This window comes from Dromiciops gliroides, chromosome 1 (assembly GCF_019393635.1).
Source record: "Dromiciops gliroides isolate mDroGli1 chromosome 1, mDroGli1.pri, whole genome shotgun sequence".
In the NCBI taxonomy this organism is placed as follows: Eukaryota; Metazoa; Chordata; class Mammalia; order Microbiotheria; family Microbiotheriidae; genus Dromiciops; species Dromiciops gliroides.
The window spans coordinates 528,977,631-529,001,287 of record NC_057861.1 but is presented as its reverse complement, the minus strand read 5'-3'; the positions used below and the strand labels follow the sequence as shown (position 1 = coordinate 529,001,287).

At 38.3% G+C, this 23,657-nt stretch overlaps 1 protein-coding gene across 1 annotated transcript in view; it reads right to left on the bottom strand.

The window, feature by feature from the left end:
* Positions 1-23,657, bottom strand: part of RADIL (Rap associating with DIL domain) — a 101,146-nt gene that overhangs the window by 42,672 nt on the left and 34,817 nt on the right. Inside the window, exons 3-5 of the mRNA XM_043972067.1 lie at positions 18,595-18,911; positions 16,052-16,720; positions 13,583-13,620 (exon numbers count right to left, since the gene is read on the bottom strand). Coding sequence (XP_043828002.1) covers positions 13,583-13,620; positions 16,052-16,720; positions 18,595-18,911 — 1,024 coding nt within the window. The remainder of the gene's footprint in view (positions 1-13,582; positions 13,621-16,051; positions 16,721-18,594; positions 18,912-23,657) is intronic.

Below are 23,657 nucleotides of genomic sequence, written 5' to 3'. Positions count from 1 at the left end.
AAATCAGAATTGACCAAATGGAAGCTAATGACTCCATGAGACATAAAAATATAACAAAGTAAAAAGTCTGTAAAAACAGAAGAAAATATTAACTATCTCAGGAAGAAATTACCTAGAAAATAGATTGACACAAGGTAATTTAAAATCATTTAGAAAGCTGAAAGCTACCCAAAAAAGCCTACCCATCATATTTCAAGAAATCATAAAACAAAATACCTAGATATCTTAGAACCAGAGGGCAAAGTAGAAAATCTATCACTTACCTCCTGAGAGAAACTTTCAAATGAAAACTCCCAGGAATAGTATAATCAAAATCCAGAGCTTCCAAGTCAAGGAAAAAAATACATTAGGCAACTAGAAACAAAGAATTCAAGTACTAAAGAGCCAGAAGTAAGGATCACATGAGATTTAACAGTCACCACTAATGAAGACCTTGAAATATGGTACTCTGGAAGGCAAAGAATCTAGTTTTACAACAGAGAATAACCTACCCAGAAAAACTAAGTACAATTCTTCAGGAGGAAAAAAAAAACCCAGACATTTAATAAAATGAGGACTTAAAAGAGTTTTTTGTTTTTTTTTTTTTTTTAGTGAGGCAATTGGGGTTAAGTGACTTGCCCAGGGTCACACAGCTAGTAAGTGTTAAGTGTCTGAGGCCAGATTTGAACTCAGGTACTCCTGACTCCAGGGCCGGTGCTCTATCCACTGCACCACCTAGCTGCCCCTTAAAAGCATTTCTGATGAAAAGCCCAGAGCTGAATAGAAAATATGACATTCAAACGAAAGACTCAAGAGAAGCATAAAAAGGTAAATATGAAAGAGGAATCAGAAGAGACTCAATGAAGTTGAACTGTTTACATTCCTATATGGGAAGATACATGTAATTCCTAATAACTTTATCATTATTATAACTAAAGTTAAAAGACATTTACATAGACAGAGTGCATGGGTGTGAGTTGATTATTTTGGAATGATCTCCAAAACCCCAAAGGGGTGAGAGAGGGATAAACTGAGATAAGGGGAAAGGAGAGGTAGAATGGGAAAGTTTTCTCACATAAAAGAGATGTGCAAGGAAGAGCTTTTACAGTGGAGGGGGAAATGGTGGGGGTGGAAGAGGGTTGGTCATAAAGCTTGAATCTTGCTCTCACTGGAAATGGTTCAAAGAGGTAAAATACACACACACACATCTGTGTGTGTGTGTGTGTGTGTGTGTGTGTGTAAATTACCCAATAGGGAAATAAGAGGGGAAGGGGATAAGAGGGAAGAATGATAAAACAGAGGGCAGATTAAGGCAGGCAATGGTTAAAAGCAAAATAGACTTTTGAGCAGGGACAGGATAAAAAGAGAGAAAAACAGAAGAAAATGGAATGGAGGGAAATGCACTGTTAGTAATCATTAGCTGTGAATACGAATGGGATGAGTTCATTCATAAAATGGAAGTAGAGAACAGAATGGATTAGAAAGCAGAATCCAACAATATGCTGTTTACAAGAAACACCTGAAACAGAAAGACACACACATATACACATAGAGAGTTAAAATAAAAGGCTTGAACAGAATCTAATATGCTTCGGATTAAGTAAATAAAGGGGGAGGGATAGCAAACATGATCTCAGACAAAGCAAAAGCAAAAATAGATCAAATTAAAACAAATAATCAGGGAAGCTACTTTTTGCTAAAAAGACAAAGAAATGATACAAATTTTTTTTCATAAAGGTCTCATTTACCAAATATATATAGTACTGAGTCAACTTTATAAAAATAAGAGCCATTCCCCAACTGATAAATGGTCAAAGGATATAAACAGGCAGTTTTCAGAAGAAATCAAAGCTACCTATAGTCATATGAAAAATATGCTCTAAATCACTACTGATTGGAGAAATGTAAATTAAAACAACTCTGAGGTACCAGCTCACAACTGTCAGAAATGATAAATGCTAGCAGGAACAAGGGGAAAATAGGTATACTAATAAACTATTGATGGAGTAATGAACTGCTCCAACCATTTTGCTGAACAAGTTGGAACTATTCCCAAAGGGCTATAAAACTGTGCATAGTCTTTGCCCTAGCAATACCACTACTAGGTCTGTATCCAAAAGAGATTAAAGAAAAAGGAAAAGGACCTATATGTATAAAAATATTTATAGTAGCTCTTTTTGTGATGGCAAAGAATTGGAAATCAAGGAGATATTCCTCAATTGGGGATTAGCTGAACAAGCCATGGCATATGATTGTGATAGAGTACTATTGTGTTATAAGAAATGACAAGGGGGGTGGTTTCAGAAAAAACAACAACAACATTGCAAGACTTATATGAATTAAGACTCAAATGAGAACTGGAAGATCATTTTGCACAGTAATAGCAATGTTGCAATGATGATCATCTGTGAAAGACTTGGCTACTCTGATTAATACAAGATAAGTAATTACTCCAAGACAATTCCAAAGGAATCATGATGAAGAACGCTAGCCACTTCCACATAGATAAAGGACTCAGAGTGCAAACTGAAGAATATTTTGTTTGTTTCTTTTTTTTATTATGGATATGGCTAAATTTGTTCTGTATGACTATATGTATTTGTTTTTGTTTTTCTTGCTTTCTCAATGGGTGGGGCAAGGGAGGAGGAAGGCAGAGAATTTGGAACTGAAAATAAAGTTGAATTTTAAAAATACTATGTCATGTGGTCAAAGGATACAAGTAGACAAATTTTAAAAAGACATATATATACTTTTAAGATGGTCCTAATTATCACAAAAAGATAAACTAAAATAACTCCAAGGCAACATCTGACACTCATAAAAGGGCAAAAATAAACAAAAATGACAAAACTTAATACTGGTCATATTACAAAGAAATCTTATTACATTTCTGGGAGGAACATCAAATTTTTGGCATTTTTAGAGAGAATAATCAGACAATACACTGTAAGAATTATTAAAATACACTTACCACTTTACTCAATAACTATTATTGTGAACATATACTAATAATATAAAAAAGAATAATGTTCAAAGATAATAATAGCAACATCTTTTTTGGGGGAAGGGCAATGAGGGTTAAGTGACTTGCCCAGGGTCACACAGCTAGTAAATGTCAAGTGTCTGAGGCCGGATTTGAACTCAGGTCCTCCTGAATCCAGGGCCAGTGCTCTATCCACTGCTCCATTTAGCTGCCCCCATAATAGCAACGTCATTAATAATTTCCAAAAACTGGAAACAACCTAAATGTCCAACAACTGGAGAACAGACATGATGAACAAACTGTAGTGGATCAGTATAATGAAATAAACACTATAACTCAATTATGAATGAAAAATATGAAGAACTGTATATGAAATAACAAGAAGTAAAGAAAGCAGAATCCAACAATCTAATCCAGCAAAGACATTAAGTGCCTTTTACATACAAGGAACTGGGGATATAAAGAAAAAACAAAGCACTATTTGTTCTGGAAAATCTTATATTCTACTGAAGGGAAACAACATATAAAAAGATAAGTCTATGAAAGGTAACTTAAGAAGGGAGTGAAAATGAACAATTAAGGGAATTAGGAAAAAATTCCCACAGGTCCATAATCAGGACCTTAGAAAAACTAAAGAATTCTGGCAGGCAAAGGTAAGGAGAGAACACTGCTGGCATGGGGTGATGGGGTGCTCTAGGAAGGAGGAAGAACCTATGCTGAGGTACACAAAGAGGTGTGAGGTGGGAGTTTTGAGTTTGAGGAACAATGAGTAGGTCAGTTTGACTAAAAGACAGACTCTATGAAGAGGAGCAAAGTGAACAAAGCCCATAAAGTCAGGCTGAAACCAAAGTGTGAAGGGCTTTCAAAGATAAGCTAAAAAACATTTTATCTGAGAGGCAATATTGAGCCACTTCAGTGGCTTATGGCCTGGAGTGACGTGGTCAGATTTGTGTTTTTGGAATATTATTTCAGCATCTGTGTGGGAGATGAATAAAAAGGGTGAGGCTGGAAGCAGGGAGTCAAAATAAAGAGGCTGTTCCAATAATCAATCCAGGAAAAAGTGATGAAGGCCTGAAATGGAGTGTAGCTGTGTGGGTGACAAGAAGGAAAGGTGACGATATGAAGAAAGAAGGGGGTGATCAACAGTGTTGAAACTAAAGTGAGGTCATGAAGGATGGGGACTGTAATTGTTTGCCATTGAATTTAACAGTGAAAAGACCACTGAAACTACTAGGCATATACCCCCAGGAATTCACTGACAAACAGAAAGGCCACGCACACACAAAAATATCTATTGTAGCAAAGAACTGGAAATAAGATAGAAGCTCATTAACTGGGGAATGGCTAAACAAGTTGAGGTATGTGAAAGTAATGAATGACTGACTGTGCTTTAATAAACAATGAAGATGATTAAAACAGAAAAGAATGGGATGACTTACATGAATTAATGCAAAGTAAAAGTAAGAACCAAACAATCCAAGAAAAAGTCACATTAAGTTCTATAATTCTATTACTCTTAATAGACTATGTCAACAGAGGGAAACAGACTTGAGAGGTCTAGGAACACTGGGGATGAGGGCTGGCCAGGAGCATACTTAGAACACTCCAGAACTCAGGGAGAGGCTATGAAGTAGGGAAAGAGGAGGTTCCAGAAGTAAAGTGTGACACTGCTATAGGAACAGATGTGAACTGGCAGCTTTGTTGCCCACTACCTAGTTCCAAGTCACATATCCAGGGCAGATGGCTTCTGCTGAGAGGGTAGGGCAGGCTTCCCTGGTAGGGATGGGCTGTGTATGGAGAAAGGAGGAAGTTCAGAAGCAAATAGTAGTGTAGTTCAACCCTCAGGAGGGGAACAGGGTCTCAGTTGCAGCATCTAGCCCAGCTTGCATTGGAATAAATGGATCAGGAATACTATACCAAAGGGAAACCTAGAATTCTATCACTCTTTTTTTTTTTTAATTTTTGCAGGGCAATGAGGGTTAAGTGACTTGCCCAGGGTCACACAGCTAGTTAAGTGTCAAGTTTCTGAGGCTGGATTTGAAATTGGGTACTCCTGAACACAAGGCCAGTGCTTTATCCACTGTGCCACCTAGCTGCCCCCAATTCTATCACTCTTTGTTTGTTTGTTTTGTTTTTAGTAAGGCAATTGGGGTTAAGTGACTTGCCCAGGGTCACACAGCTAATAAGTATTAAGTGTCTGAGGCCATATTTGAACTCAGGTCCTCCTGACTCCAGGGCCAGTGCTCTATCCACTGCACCACCTAGCTGCCCCAATTCTATCACTCTTAACAGAGACTTCCAGTCTACTCTTGGTCAGAGCCAGACCCAAATCCAAGTCAGAAAGTTGCAGAGCTCAAAACAGAGCAGCAGCAAATCACAATTTGCCCTAGGTGCTCTGTAAGCACTAAATGCTTGCAGGTCCCCAGACTGTCCCTGAGATACTGAAATAAAACAACATTCAATACCCCCAATAAAGCAGTAAAAGATCAGCCCAGACCTCCAAGAAAGTATAGCTCTAACATCAAATCCAAAGTCAGGAAGTAGACTGGAAAAATGAACACACAGAAAAGAATCCCATCACAAAAAACTATTACAGTAGTGAGGAACCTGAAGATACAAACCCAGAAGAAAAAATTACTCCAAAACAACCATAAGCAAAGCCTTGGAGGAAAAACAAAAACTTGGGCACTAACTCGACTCAAATTCTTGGAAAGAATGATGCAAAACTTAGGAGTTTAAAATGTTTTAATAAATTAAATGAGAGCACTAAAGAAAAAATGTAAAAGAAGTGAGAGTTATGAAAGAAAGAACCAAAAAGGGAATTAACAGCTAGACACAATCAACCAACAAACTCCCTAGAAAGTAGAAGGGAGGGGCAGCTAGATGGCACAGTGGTTAAAACACCGGCCCTGGATTCAGGAGTACCTGAGTTCACATCCGGCCTCAGACATTTGACACTTAATAGCTGTGTGACCCTGGGCAAGTCACTTAACCCCCACTGCCTGCAAAAAAATTTTTAAAAATTTAAAAAAAGGTAGAAGGGAAACCAATGACATCATGAGGTAATAAGAAATATTAAAACAAAATAAAAATACTAAAATAAAAATAGAAAAAAGTCAAGTATTATATAAAACAGATTGAGTAAAAAAATATAAGACTCACTGTGCTACCTGAAAGACATTATCAAAAAAAGAGCCTATATGTCATATTTCAAGTAAACATAAAAGAAAACTGCCCAGATCCCTCAGAAACAGAGGGCAAAAAGAAAACTGAAAGAACATCCTGATCACCTCCTGAAAGAAAATGCCACATGAAAACTCCACGGAACATCAAAGGCCAAATCTAGAACTCCTAAGACAAAAGATATATTACAAACAGCCAGAAAGGAAGAAATAGGCTGGAAAAATGAGCACACAATAAAAAAAGAACCTGACCATAACAAGTTACTATGGTGAAAGGGAAGCTCAAGACACAAACCCAAAAGATCACAATGTCAAAGCAAGCTACAAGCAAAGCCTCAAAGAAAAATGTGAATTGGATAGAAGCCCAATAAGAATTTCTGGAAGAGCTCAAAAAAGACTTTAAAAATCAAATAATAGAGGTAGAGGAAAAAGTAGGATATGAAATGAAAGTAATGCAAGAACATTATGAAGAGTCAATAGCTTGGTAAAAGACACAAAAAATACTGGAGAAAATAACACCATAAATAAAACAACTGGCCACATGGTAAAAGAGAGATAAAAACCCACCCAACAGAAGAAGTCCTTAAAAAAACAGAATGAGCCAAATGGAAAAAGAAGTAAAAAAAAATTCAGTGAAGAAAAAAACTGCTTAAGAAGCAGAACTGTCCAAATGGGAAAAAAAAAGGTAAACCAGTCCAATGAAGAAAAAATTCCTTAAAAATTAGACTGGGCAGGGGGACAGAGCCAAGATGGCTGAGGAAAAGCAGTGACTTGCAGGAGCTCTCCCCACAATCCCTCAAAATTCCTTCAAATAATGCCATAAGACAATTCCTGGAGCAGCAGAACCCACAAAAGGATGGGGTGAGATAATTTTCCAGCCAAAGATGGCTTAGAAGGTTGGCAAGAAAGGTCTGCTGTATCAGGGTGAGAGTGGAGCCCAGACCCAGGCGGTGCCAGCACAGATCCAGCCCTAGGCAGGCCATGCCAGAGAAACAGGCCTGCAGAGCCTATGGTAGCAGCTACTTTTGGAACTCAGCTCATGGACTGGTGAGGGGATCGAGTGGTTGGCCTGGGGGAGATTGCAGAGGTCTCTGCTGGTGCTGAGGCATAACTCTGTTGTGTTGCCCATGCTCAGAACCAGGAGGCAGTCTTGAGTGGTAGGCCCAGGTTGGGGAGGGGTGCAGGCATGCCAGAGCTTGCAACCACAGTGAAACAGGATGTTTTTCCCAGGTTAAAGCACAAGCAGGCCTGTGGTTACTTAAAGACAAAAGTATAGGCAAGGGGAGTAGAAAATGTGCCTCTCCTTAAATCGTACTGCCTGGGACTCCCTGAAGACAGTCCCCCCCGGACAGTGCATCCTGGAAGCAGCACCCCACTTTAAGAAGGAGTTAAAAGTCAAGAAACAGGCTAGGAAAATGATCAAAATACACCCTCAGAAAAAGATAACAAAGTCAAAGCTCCTACATCCAAAGCTTCCAAGAAAAATATGAATTGGTATCAGGCCATATAAGTGCTCAAAAAGGATTTTTAAAATAAAATAAGGGAGGTCAAGGAAAAAGTGGTAAGAGAAATGAGAGAGATGCAGGAAAATCATGAAAAAAAGGTCAACAGCTTGAACAGCCAAATTGGCCAAATGGAAAAGGAGGTACAAAAGCTCTCTGAAGAAAATAATTGCTTAAAAATTATGATTGAGCAAATGGAAGCTAATGACTTTATGAGACATCAAGACACTATAAAGAAAAACAAAAAGAATGAAAAATAGAAGGCAATGTGAAATATCTCCTTGGGAAAAAAACTGACCTAGAAAATAGATTCAAGAGAGATAATTTGAAAATAATGGGACTACCTGAAAACCATGATCAAAAAAAGAGATTAGACGCCATCTTCCAGGAAATAGTCAGGGGAAATTGCCCTTGACATTCTAGAAGCAGAAGGTAAAACAGAAATTGAAAGAATCCACCAATCACCTCCTGAAAGAGATCCCAAGTGGCAGCTAGGTGGCACAGTAGATAAAGCACCAGCCCTGGATTCAGGAGGAGCTGACCTCAAATCCAGCCTCAAACACTTGACACTAGCTGTGTGACCCTGGGCAAGTCACTTAACCCTCATTTCAGAGAGAGAGAGAGAGACCAAAATGAAAACTTCCAGGAATATTATAGAAAAAAAATTGGGATTCAATGAAAGAAAGGACGTTCAGGCATTTGTGATAAAAAGATCTGAACTGAATAGAAAATATGACTTTCAAATACAAGACCCTAGAGAAGCATAAAAACATAAACAGGAAAAAGAAATTGTAGGGCAGCTAGATGGCACAGTGGATAAAGCACCAGCCCTGGATTCAGGAGGACCTGAGTTCAAATCTAGCCTCAGACACTTGACACATACTAGCTGTGTGACCCTGGACAAGTCACTTAATCCTCATTGCCCTGCCAAAAAAACAAAACAAACCCAATCTCCATTTATAAGGGGGGCAGCTAGGTGGTGCAGTGGATAAAGCACTGGCCCTGGATTCAGGACCTGAGTTCAAATCTGGCCTCAAACACATGGCACTTAGTAGCTGTGTGACCTTGGGCAAGTCACTCAACCCTCACTGCCCCAACAATAAATAGATAGATAAATTTTTTTAAAAGAAGAAGCATTTGTGAGGGATATTAAAAGGTTAAACTGTTTACATTCCTACATGGGAAGATGATACTTCTAACTCATAAGAACTTTCTCACTATTAGGGCAGCTGAATGGAGTATATTTAGAGAGAGGACACAGGTGTGAGTTGAATATGAAGGGATGATATATGTAAAGCATTTATTTTTTTAATTGTTTTGTTGTTGTTGTGGGGAAGTATGGATTGGCTGGCTTGCCCAGGGTCATGCAGCTGGTGTCGGGTGTCTGAGGCTGGATCTGAGCTCAGGCCTCCTGGGTCTAGGGCTGGTGCTTTGTCTACTGTGCCACCCAACTGCCCCATGATGACATATTTAAAATAAAATTAAGGGGTGAGAGGAATGCACTGGGAGAAAGGGAACGGTATAATGGGGTAAAGTATCTCACATAAAAGAAGCAAGAAAAAGCTTATGGAGTGGAAGGGAAGATGGGGGAGGTACAGGGGAGTGAATGAGCCTTATTCTAATCAGAATTGGATCAAAGAGGGAATAACATACACATTCAAGTGTGTATAGTAATATATCTTGCCCTGCAGGAAAGTGGGAGGGGAAGGGGATAAGGAGGGAGGAGTAAAGGAAGGGAGGGCAGATTGGGGCAGGGAGCAGTCAGAAGCAAAACACTTTTGAGGAGGAATAGGGTGAAAGAAGATAGAAAATAGAGTAAATATCAAGGGGAGAGAATAGGATGGAGGGCAATAGTAACTGTGAAAAAAATTTAAAGCAAGTTTGTCTGATAAGCCTCAGTTCTCAAACACATAGAGATCTGCAATTTGTTAAAAAGAGAGCCATTATGCTCTTTTTGATCTCTTAGATGATCAAAAGACATGAAGTTTTCAGATACTCACTATTAATTAGAGAGATTCAGGTCAAAACAATTCTGGGTACTACCTCATACCTACTGGATTGGATAATAGGACAGCAGAGGGAAAAGGCAAATGTTGTGGGAAATATGGGGAAAATGAGACATTAATTACACTCTTGGTAAAGTTGCAAACTGAGTCAAACATTCTGTAGAGCAATTTGGAACTATGACCAAAGGACTATAAAACCATACATGCTCTTTTGACCTAGCAATACCACTACTAGGTTGATATCCTAAAACAGTTTAAAAAAAAAAAGAAGTTGAATTCAAAATTGGGGTGATGCCCATCAATTAGGGAATGGCTGAAAAAATTGTGGGATGAGATTAGGATGAAACACTATTGTGCTGTAAGAAATGATGAGCAGAATACCATCAGAAGGACTTATGAAAAATGCAATCCATCTACAGAGAAAGAACTGATGGTATCCGAATATAGATTGAAGTATTTTTTTTGTTAGTTTCTCTTTCTAAACTTTTTTGTCTGTTTTCTTTCACAACCTGACTAATGTGTAAATGTTTTTCATGACTGCACATGTATAACTGATATTGAATTGCTCAAGTTCTTAAGGGTGGTGGGGAGGGAGGAAGGAAGATAATTTGGAACACAAAGTTTTAAAAACTGATGTAAAAATCTGTTTTTACATGTAACTTGGGGAAAATTCTAAATAAATTTAAAAAAAAGAAAGATTGGGCAAACGGAAGCTAATGATTCTATGAGACACCAAGAAACAAGATAATAAAGTAAAAAGAATGAAAAAAGAAAAAAATGTGAAATATCTCATTGGAAAAACAACCGACTTTGAAAATGGATCAAGGAGAGATAATTTTAAAATTACTGGACCACCTAAAAAAACACTAGAAGGCACAGAAATAAACAGAGTTTTCCTTAAAATGAAGCTTTTTCTTTAAAATCTAAAACCATCAGAAAGCACTATCTATAATAAAGATAAGCAAAAATCCTTTCCAATAAGATCAGAGGTAAAGCAAGGATGTCCATTATCATCACTATTTTTCAATATTATTATAGAAATGCTAGATATAGCAATGAAAAGAAAAAGAAATTGAAGGAATTAGAATAGGCAACAAGTAAACAAGGTTATAACTCTCTACAGACGATATGATGGTGTACTTACAACATCCTAGAGAATCGAATAAAAAACTAGTTGAAATAATTGACAACTTCAGCAAAGTTGAAGAATATAATATAAATCCACATAAATGATCAGCATTTCTCTATATTACCAACCTAGTCCAGCAGGAAGACAGAAACAGAAATTCCATTCAAAATAACTGTAGACAATATAAAATACTTGGGAGTCTACCTGCCAAGACAAACCCAGGAACTATATGAACACAATTACAAAACACTTCACACAAAATAAAGTCAGATCTAAACAAATGTGGAACTATCAATTGCTCATGGATAGGCTGAACCAATAAAATTAAAATATCATTTTTACCTACATTAATTTACTTATTCAGTTCCATGCCAATCAAATTATCAAAAAATCATTTTACAGAACTAGAAAAAATAATAACAAAATTCATCTGGAAGAACAAGAGGTCAAGAATATCAAGGAAATCAATGAAAAAAAATATATGTGAAGGAAGGTGGCTTATCAGTTGCTGATCAGTCGTTTAGTTGTGGCTGACTTTTCATGGCCCCATATGGGGTTTTCTTGGCAGATACTGGACTGGTTTACCATTTCCTTCTCCAATGGATTAAGGGATATAGAGGTTAAATAACTTGCCCAAGGTCACACAAGCTAGTGTGGCCACTTTTTTTTTTTTTTTTTTTTTTTTTTTTTTTGCGGGGCAGTGAGGGTTAAGTGACTTGCCCATGGTCACAAAGCTAGTGTCAAGTGTCTGAGGCTGGATTTGAACTCAGCTCCTCCTGAATCCAGGGCTGGTGCTTTATCCACTGCACCACCTAGCTGCCCCCATAAAGCTACATTTTAACACAGGTCTTCCTGACTTTAGCCCTGGCGCTCTATCCTCCAGGCAGTTCCAGATCTCAAACTGTATTAGAAAGTGATAATCATCAAAATAATCTGGTTCTAATTAAGAAATATAGTAGTAAATCAGTGAAATAGATTAGGTACATAATACATAGTAGTAAATGACCACCCTAATCTAGTGTTTAAGAAAACCAAAGATCTAAGATTTGGGGACAGAAAATCAGTATTTCACAAAAATTGCTGGAAAACTGAAAAGCAGTTTGTAGAAGCTAGGTATAGAGCAACATCTCACAACATAATACCAAGATATGGTCAAAATGGGTATGGCAGACATAAAAGGTGATTTTATAAACAAATTAGGGGAGCATGGAACATTTTCCCTGTCAAACTTATGGATAAGAGAAGAATTTATGGCCAAACAAGAGAGAGCATTATGGAATGTAAAATGGATAATTTTGATTACATCAAACTAAAAAGGCTTTGTACAAACAAAACCAATGCTGCTAGGATTATAAGGAAAGCAAAAAACTGAGAAAAAAAATTCATAGTAAGTCTCTCTGAAAAAGGCTTCATTTCTCCAATATATAGAGAATGGAGTCAAATTTATAAGATATGAGTCGTTCCCCCAAAACATTCAAAGGATAAAAACAGGCAGTTTTCAGAAGAAGAAATCAAAACTATCTATAGTCATACTACTAATTGTTGTTCAGTCTTTTCAGTTACATCCAGCTCTCTGTGACCCCATTTCTGGTTTTCTTGGCAAAAACACTAAAGTGGTTTGCTATTTCCTTTTCCAGCTCATTCTAACAGATGAGGGAACTGAGGGCCACAGGGTTAAATGACTTGCCCAGAGTGACATAGCTAGTAAGTGTCTAATGCCAGATTTGAATGCAGGGAGATGAATCTTCCTGACTTCAGGCTCAGCACTCTATCCATTCTGTCACCTAGCTCTACACTATTGATTAGAGAAATGCAAATTAAAACAACTGAGTAATGGCCCCACATCTATCAGATTAGTTAATATGACCAAAAAGGAAAATGACAAATGTTGGAAGGAATGTGGAAAAAATGCGCCACTGGTAGAGTTGTGAAACTGATCCAACTATTCTGAAGAGCAATTTGGAACCATGAGAAAAGGGCTATAAAACTGTGCATATCCATTGACCCAGTAATACCATTACTAAGTCTATATCCCAAAGAGATCAAAGAAAAAGGAAAATGAGACAAGAAATATATGTATATAAAATATATGTATTATATACAAAAATATTTATAGCAGCTCTTTTTGTGGTGGCAAAAAATTGGAAATTGAGGAGATGCCCATCAATTGGGGAATGGCTGATCAAGTTGTTGTATATGATTGTGATGGAATACTATTGTGCTATAAGAAATGATTAGCAAAATGCTTTCAGAAAAACTTGGCAAGACTTACATGAACTGATACAAAATGAAATGAGTTGGACCAAGAGAACACATACACAGTAAAAGCAAAACTATATGATGATTGACTTTGAATGACTTAGCTATTCTCAGCAATACAATGATCCAAGATAATTCTGAAGGACTAATGATGAAAATTGCTTATTCACCTCCAGAGAAAGAACTGATGAAATGTAAATGCAGACTGAAGCATATTTTTACTTGCTTTATTTTTCTTGGTTTTATTGTTGGTCTCTCTTCTTTTGTAAAATGGCTAATGTGGAAATGTTTTTGCATGACTGCACAAGTATATTCTATATCAAATTGTTTGCCTTCTCAAGGAGTGGGGATAGGAGGGAGGGAGATAATTTGTAACTAAAAATTTTTAAAAAGAATGCTTCAAATTTTTGTATAGTAATTGAGGGGGGAAAAGCACAATGCTGAACTTCAAGAGAGTAGTCAGGATGCACCCTGATGGACTTTAAGTTGATTTATTTTATGTTTGATGAGTATGTTAGGGATCATATGTAACTATTACTTACTGCTGAGACTGTTTCTCGGCTAGTTCTTTGGTTTTTTCCTAAAAGCAAAAGAATAAAAGCAAAAATGAGAAAATATAGGATTATACAAAGAGTTATATCCAATTAAAAAACCCCATATACCTGTGGTTCCCAGATCGATATCAGAAATATGAAACCACCATGTCAGATCCAGTCTATACTATGCTAACTAGCCTAAACTATGTTGGAAAAAACCAGCATCACATATTCAAATTTTTTTTTGGTCTTTTCCTTTCCTGAACTGACCTACATATTTCCTGTAGCGGGCACTTTTGACAGTCATTCGCCTTATGTAACAATTGTCCACTGAAAAATACTAAAGACTATGTACTTATCACATTCACAAATTAGGATTCTGTTTAGGTTTTAGTGATTGTCAATCATGTATTTTAAAATGTTCCAATCCTGTGATTATGAGTAAATGAAAACATCTGAAATTTCTAGAAATATTTCAATGTTAGCATCAGGCCCCTAGGTTCAAATAGTGCTAACACAAAATGAAGGTCTAAGTCTAATTTTAACAGAACTATAATTCATACTTATAGTTAAGTCTTCTTGCTATCTACATATGTCAGTTTTACAGCAGAGAATAACAGAAAGAGCCCTTGGATCCAGAAGACCTAAGTTAAATCCTAACTGCCATTTAATTAACCAAATGATTAGGCAAGTCATTTAACTTCTCTGACCCTCAGTTTCCTCATTTGTAAAATGAGGTTGAAGTAGATGATTTCTAAGGTTCCTTTCAACTCCAAAATCCTATCCTTTATCAACAGATTTTGTAGACACCATATGAAAGGGGTCAAAAGCTCCTAAACAGATAGCTAAAAAAGCCTAGAGGAGGAACCATAGCATTTAGAGCTGGAAACAGCTATCAGGTCTTCAAGTCTGACTTTTTTATTTTAGAGATTATCAGTGTTGTTGAGTATTATTATAGCGTTATTGAGACATTTGTTAGAATTTATTTCAAAATATAAATAGTTCAGATTTCATTATTTTTATTTGGGTTTAAACTCAATGTTCTATTTCTTTTTGAGACCAAATATTTTAAATGTTAAAAATATCCATAATACACAGGCATTCAATTCACAATAAATTGATTTCACCAGGTACCACGCATATTATTGGTCCTCCATGAGTATAAGAGACTATTGCAACAGAAATCATAATACTGAATTTCATACTGAGAATCCTAGGAGAAGACTTGACATAGTACCCAGATCACAGTGTCCAGGGCATTGAGGGCTAGCTATCAGATATATGTTGCAAACCTTAGTCAGTCATATTACACTTTACCTGTCAAAAGCAACAACAAAAACAAGCCAGTGTTTCTAAAAAGGAATCTTACAAAGATACACTTTTTCACAAATTTGCCCCAGGACACAGACTGGCCTAAGGTTTGTAGAAAGAATCACCCAGAATGACCGATCTCAGTTACAAAGGATCTCTATTTCCCTCAAAAATAAGGAGATTTAAAAAACTGTGGCCTTTTTCATTTAGTAGCTACAGCTCAGATAACTCCTAGTTAGCCAACAGCCAATTAATTCCAAATACAGTTCAGACTCTCCAAGTGGCTGTCAATATGCCAGGGAGATGTTATCCCAGATGTTAACAGTTAAACCTCCCTCTGTGAAGTTGTTTTAATTTAAAAGTGACTAGTGCTGTATTAGTCTTCTGCCTCTGCCATCACATTACTGAAAGACTTTAATGCTGCAGCTCTCTAACTGGAAGAAGCTGAATAGCACATCTAGCCCTACTCTCATCAGATCTTACCAACTGTGTTCATGTGCAGTAATCAGGGAAGTTATGGCAAGTGCTTGTGTTAAGAGGTGCCAACAAAGAACCATTTGTAATTGACTCTACGGGGACCAGACCTACAGAACTATCATTTGAAGAGAATTAGCCTTGTTCCCAGACCTAAGTTTTTGGTCCATAATACCATTGGACAACAACACCTTCATAAAGGCAGCAAATGAGAGATCCAAAAGTCATCTAAGACAGTAAAAAAAAAAAAAAAGGTTGCAGGAGCATATGTCTAGAACTTAAGCATGTTCATTATTATTCTGGCCCTGCTTCCCTCAAGTTGGAGTTGTAGCAAGATACATCTGGTACCCTTCTGCTTATACTCCAAGGGTTTTATCTGCTTTCCAAGTAAGTTTGGGAGACATGAAAAATAAATTAGAAAAAGTAGACAAGCAGCAAAGGTTTTATTCCTAGTGCTCCACTTTTAATTCCAATGTCCCACAGCTATTGAGGAAAGCTAGTTTTCCTAGCTCAGTCTGTGGGTGGGGAAGTGAGGAGGAGGACCAAAAATATATTACTGCTGCTTGATGCCTTAGATATTAGAAACTAACTCTTTAAACTGTCTCTGACAAAGAGCCAGGCAATTAGCCTGAGCACTGCCAGCCACGCACTTCAGAAGCCCAACCTCCCTCAATCCCTGTTTTGACTGACCCAGACAGTCCTCTGTATCAGTTTGGCCAGTTTAAGCAGTAGCTGCCCAAATTCGCCTGGCTCAAAGTTGGTGGCAGAATGTTGGATGCAGAGGCAGAGTAGGAAAGCAGGTGTCAGCTTATGGTCATCACCCCCTGGCTCAATCAATGTCATGATCCTCTTCACCAGCACATCCTCTACCGCTGGCTCGAACTCCAGGTGAAGCCTTTGCCGAGGGGTCGTCTGACTAGGCAGAGCTCCATGCCTCTTGGATGAGGAAGGTGCTCTGCCTCTGAGCACTGTCCCACACATTCTACAGGTGACAGGGTCTGATGTTCGTGGGACAGCTTTGAGCCGTGCCAGGGTCTGGGCAGGGAGGGCTTGGGCTCTCGCAGGATCCTTATAAAGCAGCAGGTAGTAAAGCCCCAAGGAGAGAAGGTCTCCATGGTGGAGTACCATAGTTTTCCCCACCGCTGAGAAGTTGATAGATATACTAGCCCCAGGTATTGGCTCAAGAATAAGCTTCTCTTCCGCTTGGGAGCATCTTGAATGGCTGGAGCGGTGGAGCCGACGGATGGTACAGTGGAGGGGCAGAATGTCTGGGGCCGAAAGGTTGATGCTGGGCTTGCTAGAGGGAGTCCTCTGGCCTACTGTGTGCTGTTCACGGTTGAGCACATACACTAAACTATCCTGAAATGAAAACATAAAACTTCAGGGACAAGACAAGGCTTCAAGCAACTTGATCAGGAAAAAACACAAGGAAAAAGGCCCTTTGGTCACTTGAGCCTTCAATGTAAAAAGAGCTGTCCCAGGGGCCCTGAGCCTCCCTGAAGCAGAAGAGCCATGGGATCTCTTATTTTCATTTTGCCCTCTACCTGCCCCACATTTAGCACCCACCCTTACACTGAGTAACTTTTTTTTCTTCTTCCCCAGAGATTAGTGTCCCAGAGGACAACAGGTAACAGACTTCAGATCCAGAGACTACTCTATTCTAACACCTCTGAATCTGCAGTGCCAGCATAACAAGTGACCTAGAAAGAGAGATACTGGCTTACTGACCACATGCCCATAACTGCTAAACTGTCCCCAAGTGATCCACAGCACTGTCTCCCTCTAATGTGCAAGTACAGTATCTTTCTCTCCTTCCCATTAAGTAATGTGGTATTTCCCTTACAACTTGAGTGTCTGAAATTTTCTATTTTAGTTTTAATGAAATAAAATTCTCAAATAAAATAGGAAAATAAATTAAAGCTGAGTAAATAAGAAATGATGAAGGGAAGAATGAAGAAAGCATGGCAAGTGTGGACTAGAGGAGTAAGGAATTAATTTCTGGCTAAATCATATTCAATGGTGACATTAAATGGTGACATTAACGATCAACTGCTTCCAACCCTCAAGAAATGTTCTACACAATCTATAGGCTTAGGAATGTCAACATACAACCCCAAGAAAGAGGCTCTTTCCAGCTCTACAAGTGACACTGTGACTTGGAAGGAAGTCACCCAGCCTGTGCCTATTCCCCTCTTGGAAATGAAAGTCATACAATCCTTTCTGTCCACCTTGAAGTCAATGTGTAAAGCTCTCTGAGAAAGGATCATGAATTCAGTGGAAAACTTAAGACTTAGGAGGGATCATTACAGAGTCTAATCCTATACTTGGGGTCCGAATGACTAAAATAGGTGTACATGAAATTTTGATAGCAATTTTCCTTAGGCACTCTGGTTGGCAGAGTGGAAGACTTTTTTGAATAGCATTCTTCCCTCTGTGAAAAGGTCAAGCCATCCCAAGGGGCTGACTTGACAGGACACTCTGGTCTGTAGCTTAAGAAATAAAGGAGGATTCTCAGCATTCTCCACTTGGGGAATAAAGATCAAGTTCTATTCTTGGAGAGTAGAGACTTGGGTTTGAATCATGGTTCCCACACTTACTACCTGAGTGATATGGGCAAGTCATCTTATTTTTCTGAATCTTGGTGTTCTCCTCTGCAAAATGGCTACAAGAATACCTACACCACAAGGTTATGTGAAGAGCTTTGTAAACTTTAAAGTATCAAATAAATATGGGTTATTATTATTGCTACCTAGGGCCAGTTGTCTCCATCTTATAAACGTAGGGACAATTATCTATTACCTAAAAAGAACTGTCAAACCTCCTAGTCAACTTTTAATATGACAAATAGAATTCTTCTAAATGTCTTCATGCCAGCCTACACACTGATAAGCATTCCTATGCCCAGCCCCTTCAATTCCTCACTAGGGTTATAAATTATAAATTATCCTTACAAGGAAGATCATTTGACTAAAGACTAAAAGAAGCCACTTAAAGAGGGGGCAAATTTTATTCATCACAAGTCTAGGAACTGGTTATCTGGTCAGTGTCATAAGAGAAGTGAAGTAGGGGCAGCTAGGTGGCACAGTGGATAAAGCACCGGCCTTGGATTCAGGAGGACCTGAGTTCAAATCTGATCTCAAACACTTGACACACTTACTAGCTGTGTGACCCTGGGCAAGTCACTTAACCCTCATTGCCCTGCAAAAAAAAAATAAGAGAAGTGAGGTACGTACATGCTGCTGACTATAGCCCTGCAGAAGGAGAAGGTGCGGTGATTGGTAAAGTGAATATCGCATATTGCTACTGCTATTTCTCTCCAAAAGCGGATCCCGAAGCTCCTTGCCTGGGTCCTCTCGGCTTTGGCTGGGCTCTAGTAAGGCAGAATAAGGGCCCTTTGGCTCCTCTTCTTGGGTACTGGTACGGCTCAAGCTGGTCTCACTAACTGTGCGCCGGAGTGTGGGAGGAGTGGAGTTCCGTTTACATCCTGCTGTCAGTGTTGCAGCACCCTTTGCACGATTCTTCTGGAGTTTTCTGGCCTGAGCATTGATCCCTAAAATGAAAAGCAAGTTTTTTTCAAAGAATTACTTCCTTCAGAATGAAATAGTTGGGGTTCTAATCCAGGACTTAATTTCTCACTATATCCTTTTGGTTCTTATTCTGATCAAACAAGCTTCTCCGTAACTGAGGAAAACCTTCCCTAATGAGTCTCTGCCTCCAAAATATTTGCATTCTTCTATCACCATCATTCTTCTGATACTAGTAGATCTGTTAAATATAGAAGACCACATAAATGTCCCCATTGTCCATTTCCACCATAATGCCCTGGGGACTTTTCCTTAAGAGAGAGTTTAGCGGGGAATAAAGTAAACAAAAAACATTTATTGAGCATTTACTATGTACCAACTCACTGTGCTAAACAATACAAGAAAAAAGAGCAGTCCCTACCTTCAAAGAACTTCCATTCTAAGGGATAAGACAACACACAAAAGAGAACTGAGAAACATTAATGCCTACTCGTGCCTGTGTTCAGACTTAGTCACTTTTTTTCCAATACCATTAACAATAACTTCAAAAGAAGACAACACTGGACAGCACCATTCAATGCTGCCAGTAGTACGGACGGGTTTCTTTGGTTCTTCAGCTACCACTGAATCCCATTCAACTCAGAAAATGGATTTGAACTTTGCAACTGGGCTTAAACTTACTTGCCAATTTTATCTCAGAGGGGAATTTGCTTGAAACAAAGGGGAATTCACTTGAGACAATGGATACTAAAAGATTTACTTGTCACTAAATTCTCACAGTAACAAGATCACTAGACTGGAAGCAAAGGTACAGTCAAAAAGTGGGAAGACACCGTTGGCTTCCATTCAGTGGTACATAAAACTCCTTGACCAAATATGCTTAGCTACCTCTTAGAATCTTCCTAGGGGATCATTTAAAATCCTTTTTTAGATGTCTCTAGATACCTACTGGGCCTAATTTCAATCTGGACCAGAGCTTCATAAGCACCAGCTTACAGGAACATGTTGGCTTTCTTCTCGCCTCCTTTTCTTTTTATTTCCTAAAAAAATTCAAATGGCTACTAAATTTAATGGCTGGATTCTAGATCCAAAGTATATTTGATGAACACTGCCTTTAAGATCTATATGAAGGCTTCTCCCTCAAACCACCACCAGGGTGCAGTAACAGCACCAAAATGACTGGCTAGTTTATTTCCTAGGGTCCACAAATATTATCACATCACCTATATTTGGAATTCATAAAAATCCCCAGTAAATAACTCTTATCCTTCCCTCAGAAGCCACTGGAAAAATGCCATCATCATAGGGAAGTAAAATCCATTCTTCCCATTTTTCATATCATAACAAGATCTTTCATCTGCATATAGTGATTCATGGTCTTCAAAGTACTTTCACTATTTTACTTCACTTGATCTTCACAACCACCTTCACAAAATAAGACAGGTATCAACCCCAATTTACAGACAAGGAAACAAAGGTTCAGAGAGATTCAGCTTTTTGTCCAAGTCCACCCAACAAAACTGCAAAGCTGGAAAATAAAACCCAGATTTTCTGGCTCCTGACCCAGTGGACCTTATACTTGTCTTTTATCACCAAAGACAGGGGAGGGGGTTGAAAATGTGGGAAGGACAGTAGGTTGAAATAACAGAAATTACAAAATAGAACATAAGGCAAATTCCATAGGTTTATATTTTAAGACCGACTCTCTTCTTCTAATGTATAAAAGTAACATTAAGTACAAAATTACTAAAAATATTGTATTAAGAACTTCTAAATACCAAGTCAGGAATCTTTCAAGTCAAAGTAATTGGCAAATCTGAGAAATCACAGTATATGAAAATTAGCTACAAATTAAAATGTTCCCCATTATTAAGCATTCTCTTTTCAACTCTCAGCTTTATTTCCCCTTCAGAATGCCCTTTAGGCTTCTTTTGGCCTTGTGTGAAGACCCATCCAAATCTGCAACATTAGCTGCCCACAGCCAGAAGAAATAAAAGCAATGTCAGGGCACAAAGCTTAAGGGCAAGAGATTCATTGCTTACCATACAACTGAAGACAGGGGCTTGTGGATGGGTCTCTTTCCTTAGGCTGTATTGTACCGGAGGATGGCCAGTTCTGCCAATGAGCAGGGTGAGAATGCCAATTGCCTGAACCTGCAGACTGCAGGATGAGGAATCTCAGAGTCTGCCTGCTGCAGAGCAGACCTTAATTAACTTCTGGCTATCAATTCAGAAGAGCAGTCGGAGGAGTGAGACTGAAGGATAGCATATAGCTCTCAGTGCAATAACCATAGTTTACCATCCCTCTGCCCACCTGGTTTAGGTCCTCTATCCCAAATAATGGCAGATGCAGCTCCCTTCTGGGACTGATAGCATTTTGCAAGCTAAATATTATCTGTGAGGCACAAATGTGAAAGGAAAGTAAAACAGGAAAGGTAAAAATGGCATTTTTTATTTTTCAACCTTTTCTTAATCAAGGAATAAAGTTCTTTAGTAGTCTAATCATAGTAAAAAACATAAAATAAAGTTCCAGGAGAGAGAAAAAGAAGAAAATTACCTTTTAGAAGTCACGAAGCTATAAAAGCAGCAGGGAAGTTTGACGAAAAAATAGCCTTTTTTCTCTTCAATTTCCAAATTTCATTTTATGTGGCATGAAGCCCAGTGAATACATGCATAATAGGGTATCTATAAGTACAAGCTTCTCCTATGGGATCATATCTCCAAGTCCAAAGACTCAGAGCAGAATGCACTCTATTCCTCTATGCCAGAGACAACAGCTCTCTGCAGAGCCCACGTTTTCAGGTCTGTTGACTGCTTAAAGGGACCCTGTCAAGTTGAGGCCTAGAAATAGATTAAGTTTAATACTGTTAACTACTGGGTGAAATTTATTCATAGTAGTGAATTATTTTGACTGTCAGTTGCTTTGCACTGAACACTTGAAAATAAAAATATTTGCAATGTAATGCTGCTAGAAACACGAAACAATCAGGATTTCCCTTTGAGAGGATATAAGTGGAAAGTTACTAAATGTGGCCTGACAGATTTTCACCTTGGGAATCTTGGAGGCTGGTTCTTCCATAGTGAAGTAGGATGCACAGAGATGAAACCTAACCAGTAAGCACAGGTCTACTCTAATCTTAGCTGGGGGACTGCTCACAGTTAAATGATAACCAGACATTACCATTTTCTCTTTGTTAACACAGGCTTTAAAAATAAAAGCAGTGCCAAGTCTTCTGCATATATATGTTACAATTTCATGTGGTCCTCTGAGTCTTAATGTATCATCAAGGTGTACCATCCATACTTAGGAAGAAAAAAAGGACAGTTTTGATTCAACTCTGTTTGATAACAAACGCAAACTTTTTGTTCATGGATAGATACCACTGGAAAGTAATCACCTGGGAAGATGACAAATATGAACTGTCCTCGGGATCTTTGATAGTAGCTAATAGAGCTTATATGTTGATTATAAAATGCTCCAGGTTTTACAATTCTGGGTACTCTGGAAACCCTTTTTAACTTCACTGAGGCAGCAGGTGGGAGATGAGAGGTTCCTGACTTAAACATGCACTATTTGGTGTTTTGGGCTATCTACACTAAATATCTATACTATGGGATTAAGATCCGGGCAAGGTCAGTAGCACAAACATTTTCAATCAGGTCACCTCATTAAAAGCCAGAGAACTAATAAGATATATCTTAAGAGATAAGCACAAGTAGATTCTCCTAAAATTTATTCTGACAAATATTTCTAGAACAGGGAGAAGTATAGTACAACAGAAAGGAAGTGTCAGACAACCTGGGTTCAAGTATCATTCCTACTATTTAACTCCTGTGACCATAACCAAGTTACTCCACTTCTCTGGGCCTTGGTTCTTCATCTATAAAATGAAAGGGGTTGGGATAGGTAACCCTGAAGTTTGTTCAAACTCCAAATCTATGATCCTATGATTGAAATTAGAAGCTTGACTTAAGCAGCACTTACTATCTGCAGAGAACACGGGGCTGGGTCTTGAAGAAGACAAGATTAGACCAAGCACTAGGCCAAAGCTCCTTAAACTGTGGGGGTCTCAATGTTTGATTTGCATACCTATCTTATATACCCACATACCCGGGGTCACGTAAAAATTTCTTGGGCAAAAAGGGGTCACGAATGGAGAAAGTTTAAGAAGCCCTGAACTAGGCAACACTGCTTAAATAGTATTTAAGCTAAAACAAAGTCAAAGGGAAAGAGTGCATTGGTTTTCTTAGATCTGAATCAGAAAACACTATTAACACCAGAGCCCAACACGTAGATCTCATGGTAGTTATTTGTACCATAGACTGTAAGCTCCCCAGAGAAAGAATAAGGCCTAAGTGTACAAGAGATTCTTTTTGGGAGGGGTTTTTAAAATGCCAACTGTAGCTATGGCATTCGTGGCACACTCTGATTCAAATCTAAGAAAAAACCAACATTCTTTTTCTTTTACTTTGCTTCATCTGGTTTTGGAAAAAGTGCCTGGTCCTTTTGAGATAAAATTTCAGACTAGACATTTTAGTCTTTAGTCTTTTCTTTAGGTTATTAAGAATCAGTTTTGATGTAGTACAACTCACTTGATGGGTTGCCCAAGGTACTCTTTCAACTCTTGATTACTTGTAATAATCAGGAAGAAGAAACCAAGGAAAATTGAAATCCACAAATAATCCCAAAGACCTATTTTTAGATCTTAGTTTCAAGCTCCCACAAAACTTTTTCCAGTATTACCATTAAGTAAAACTCACATGAGAGCTAAC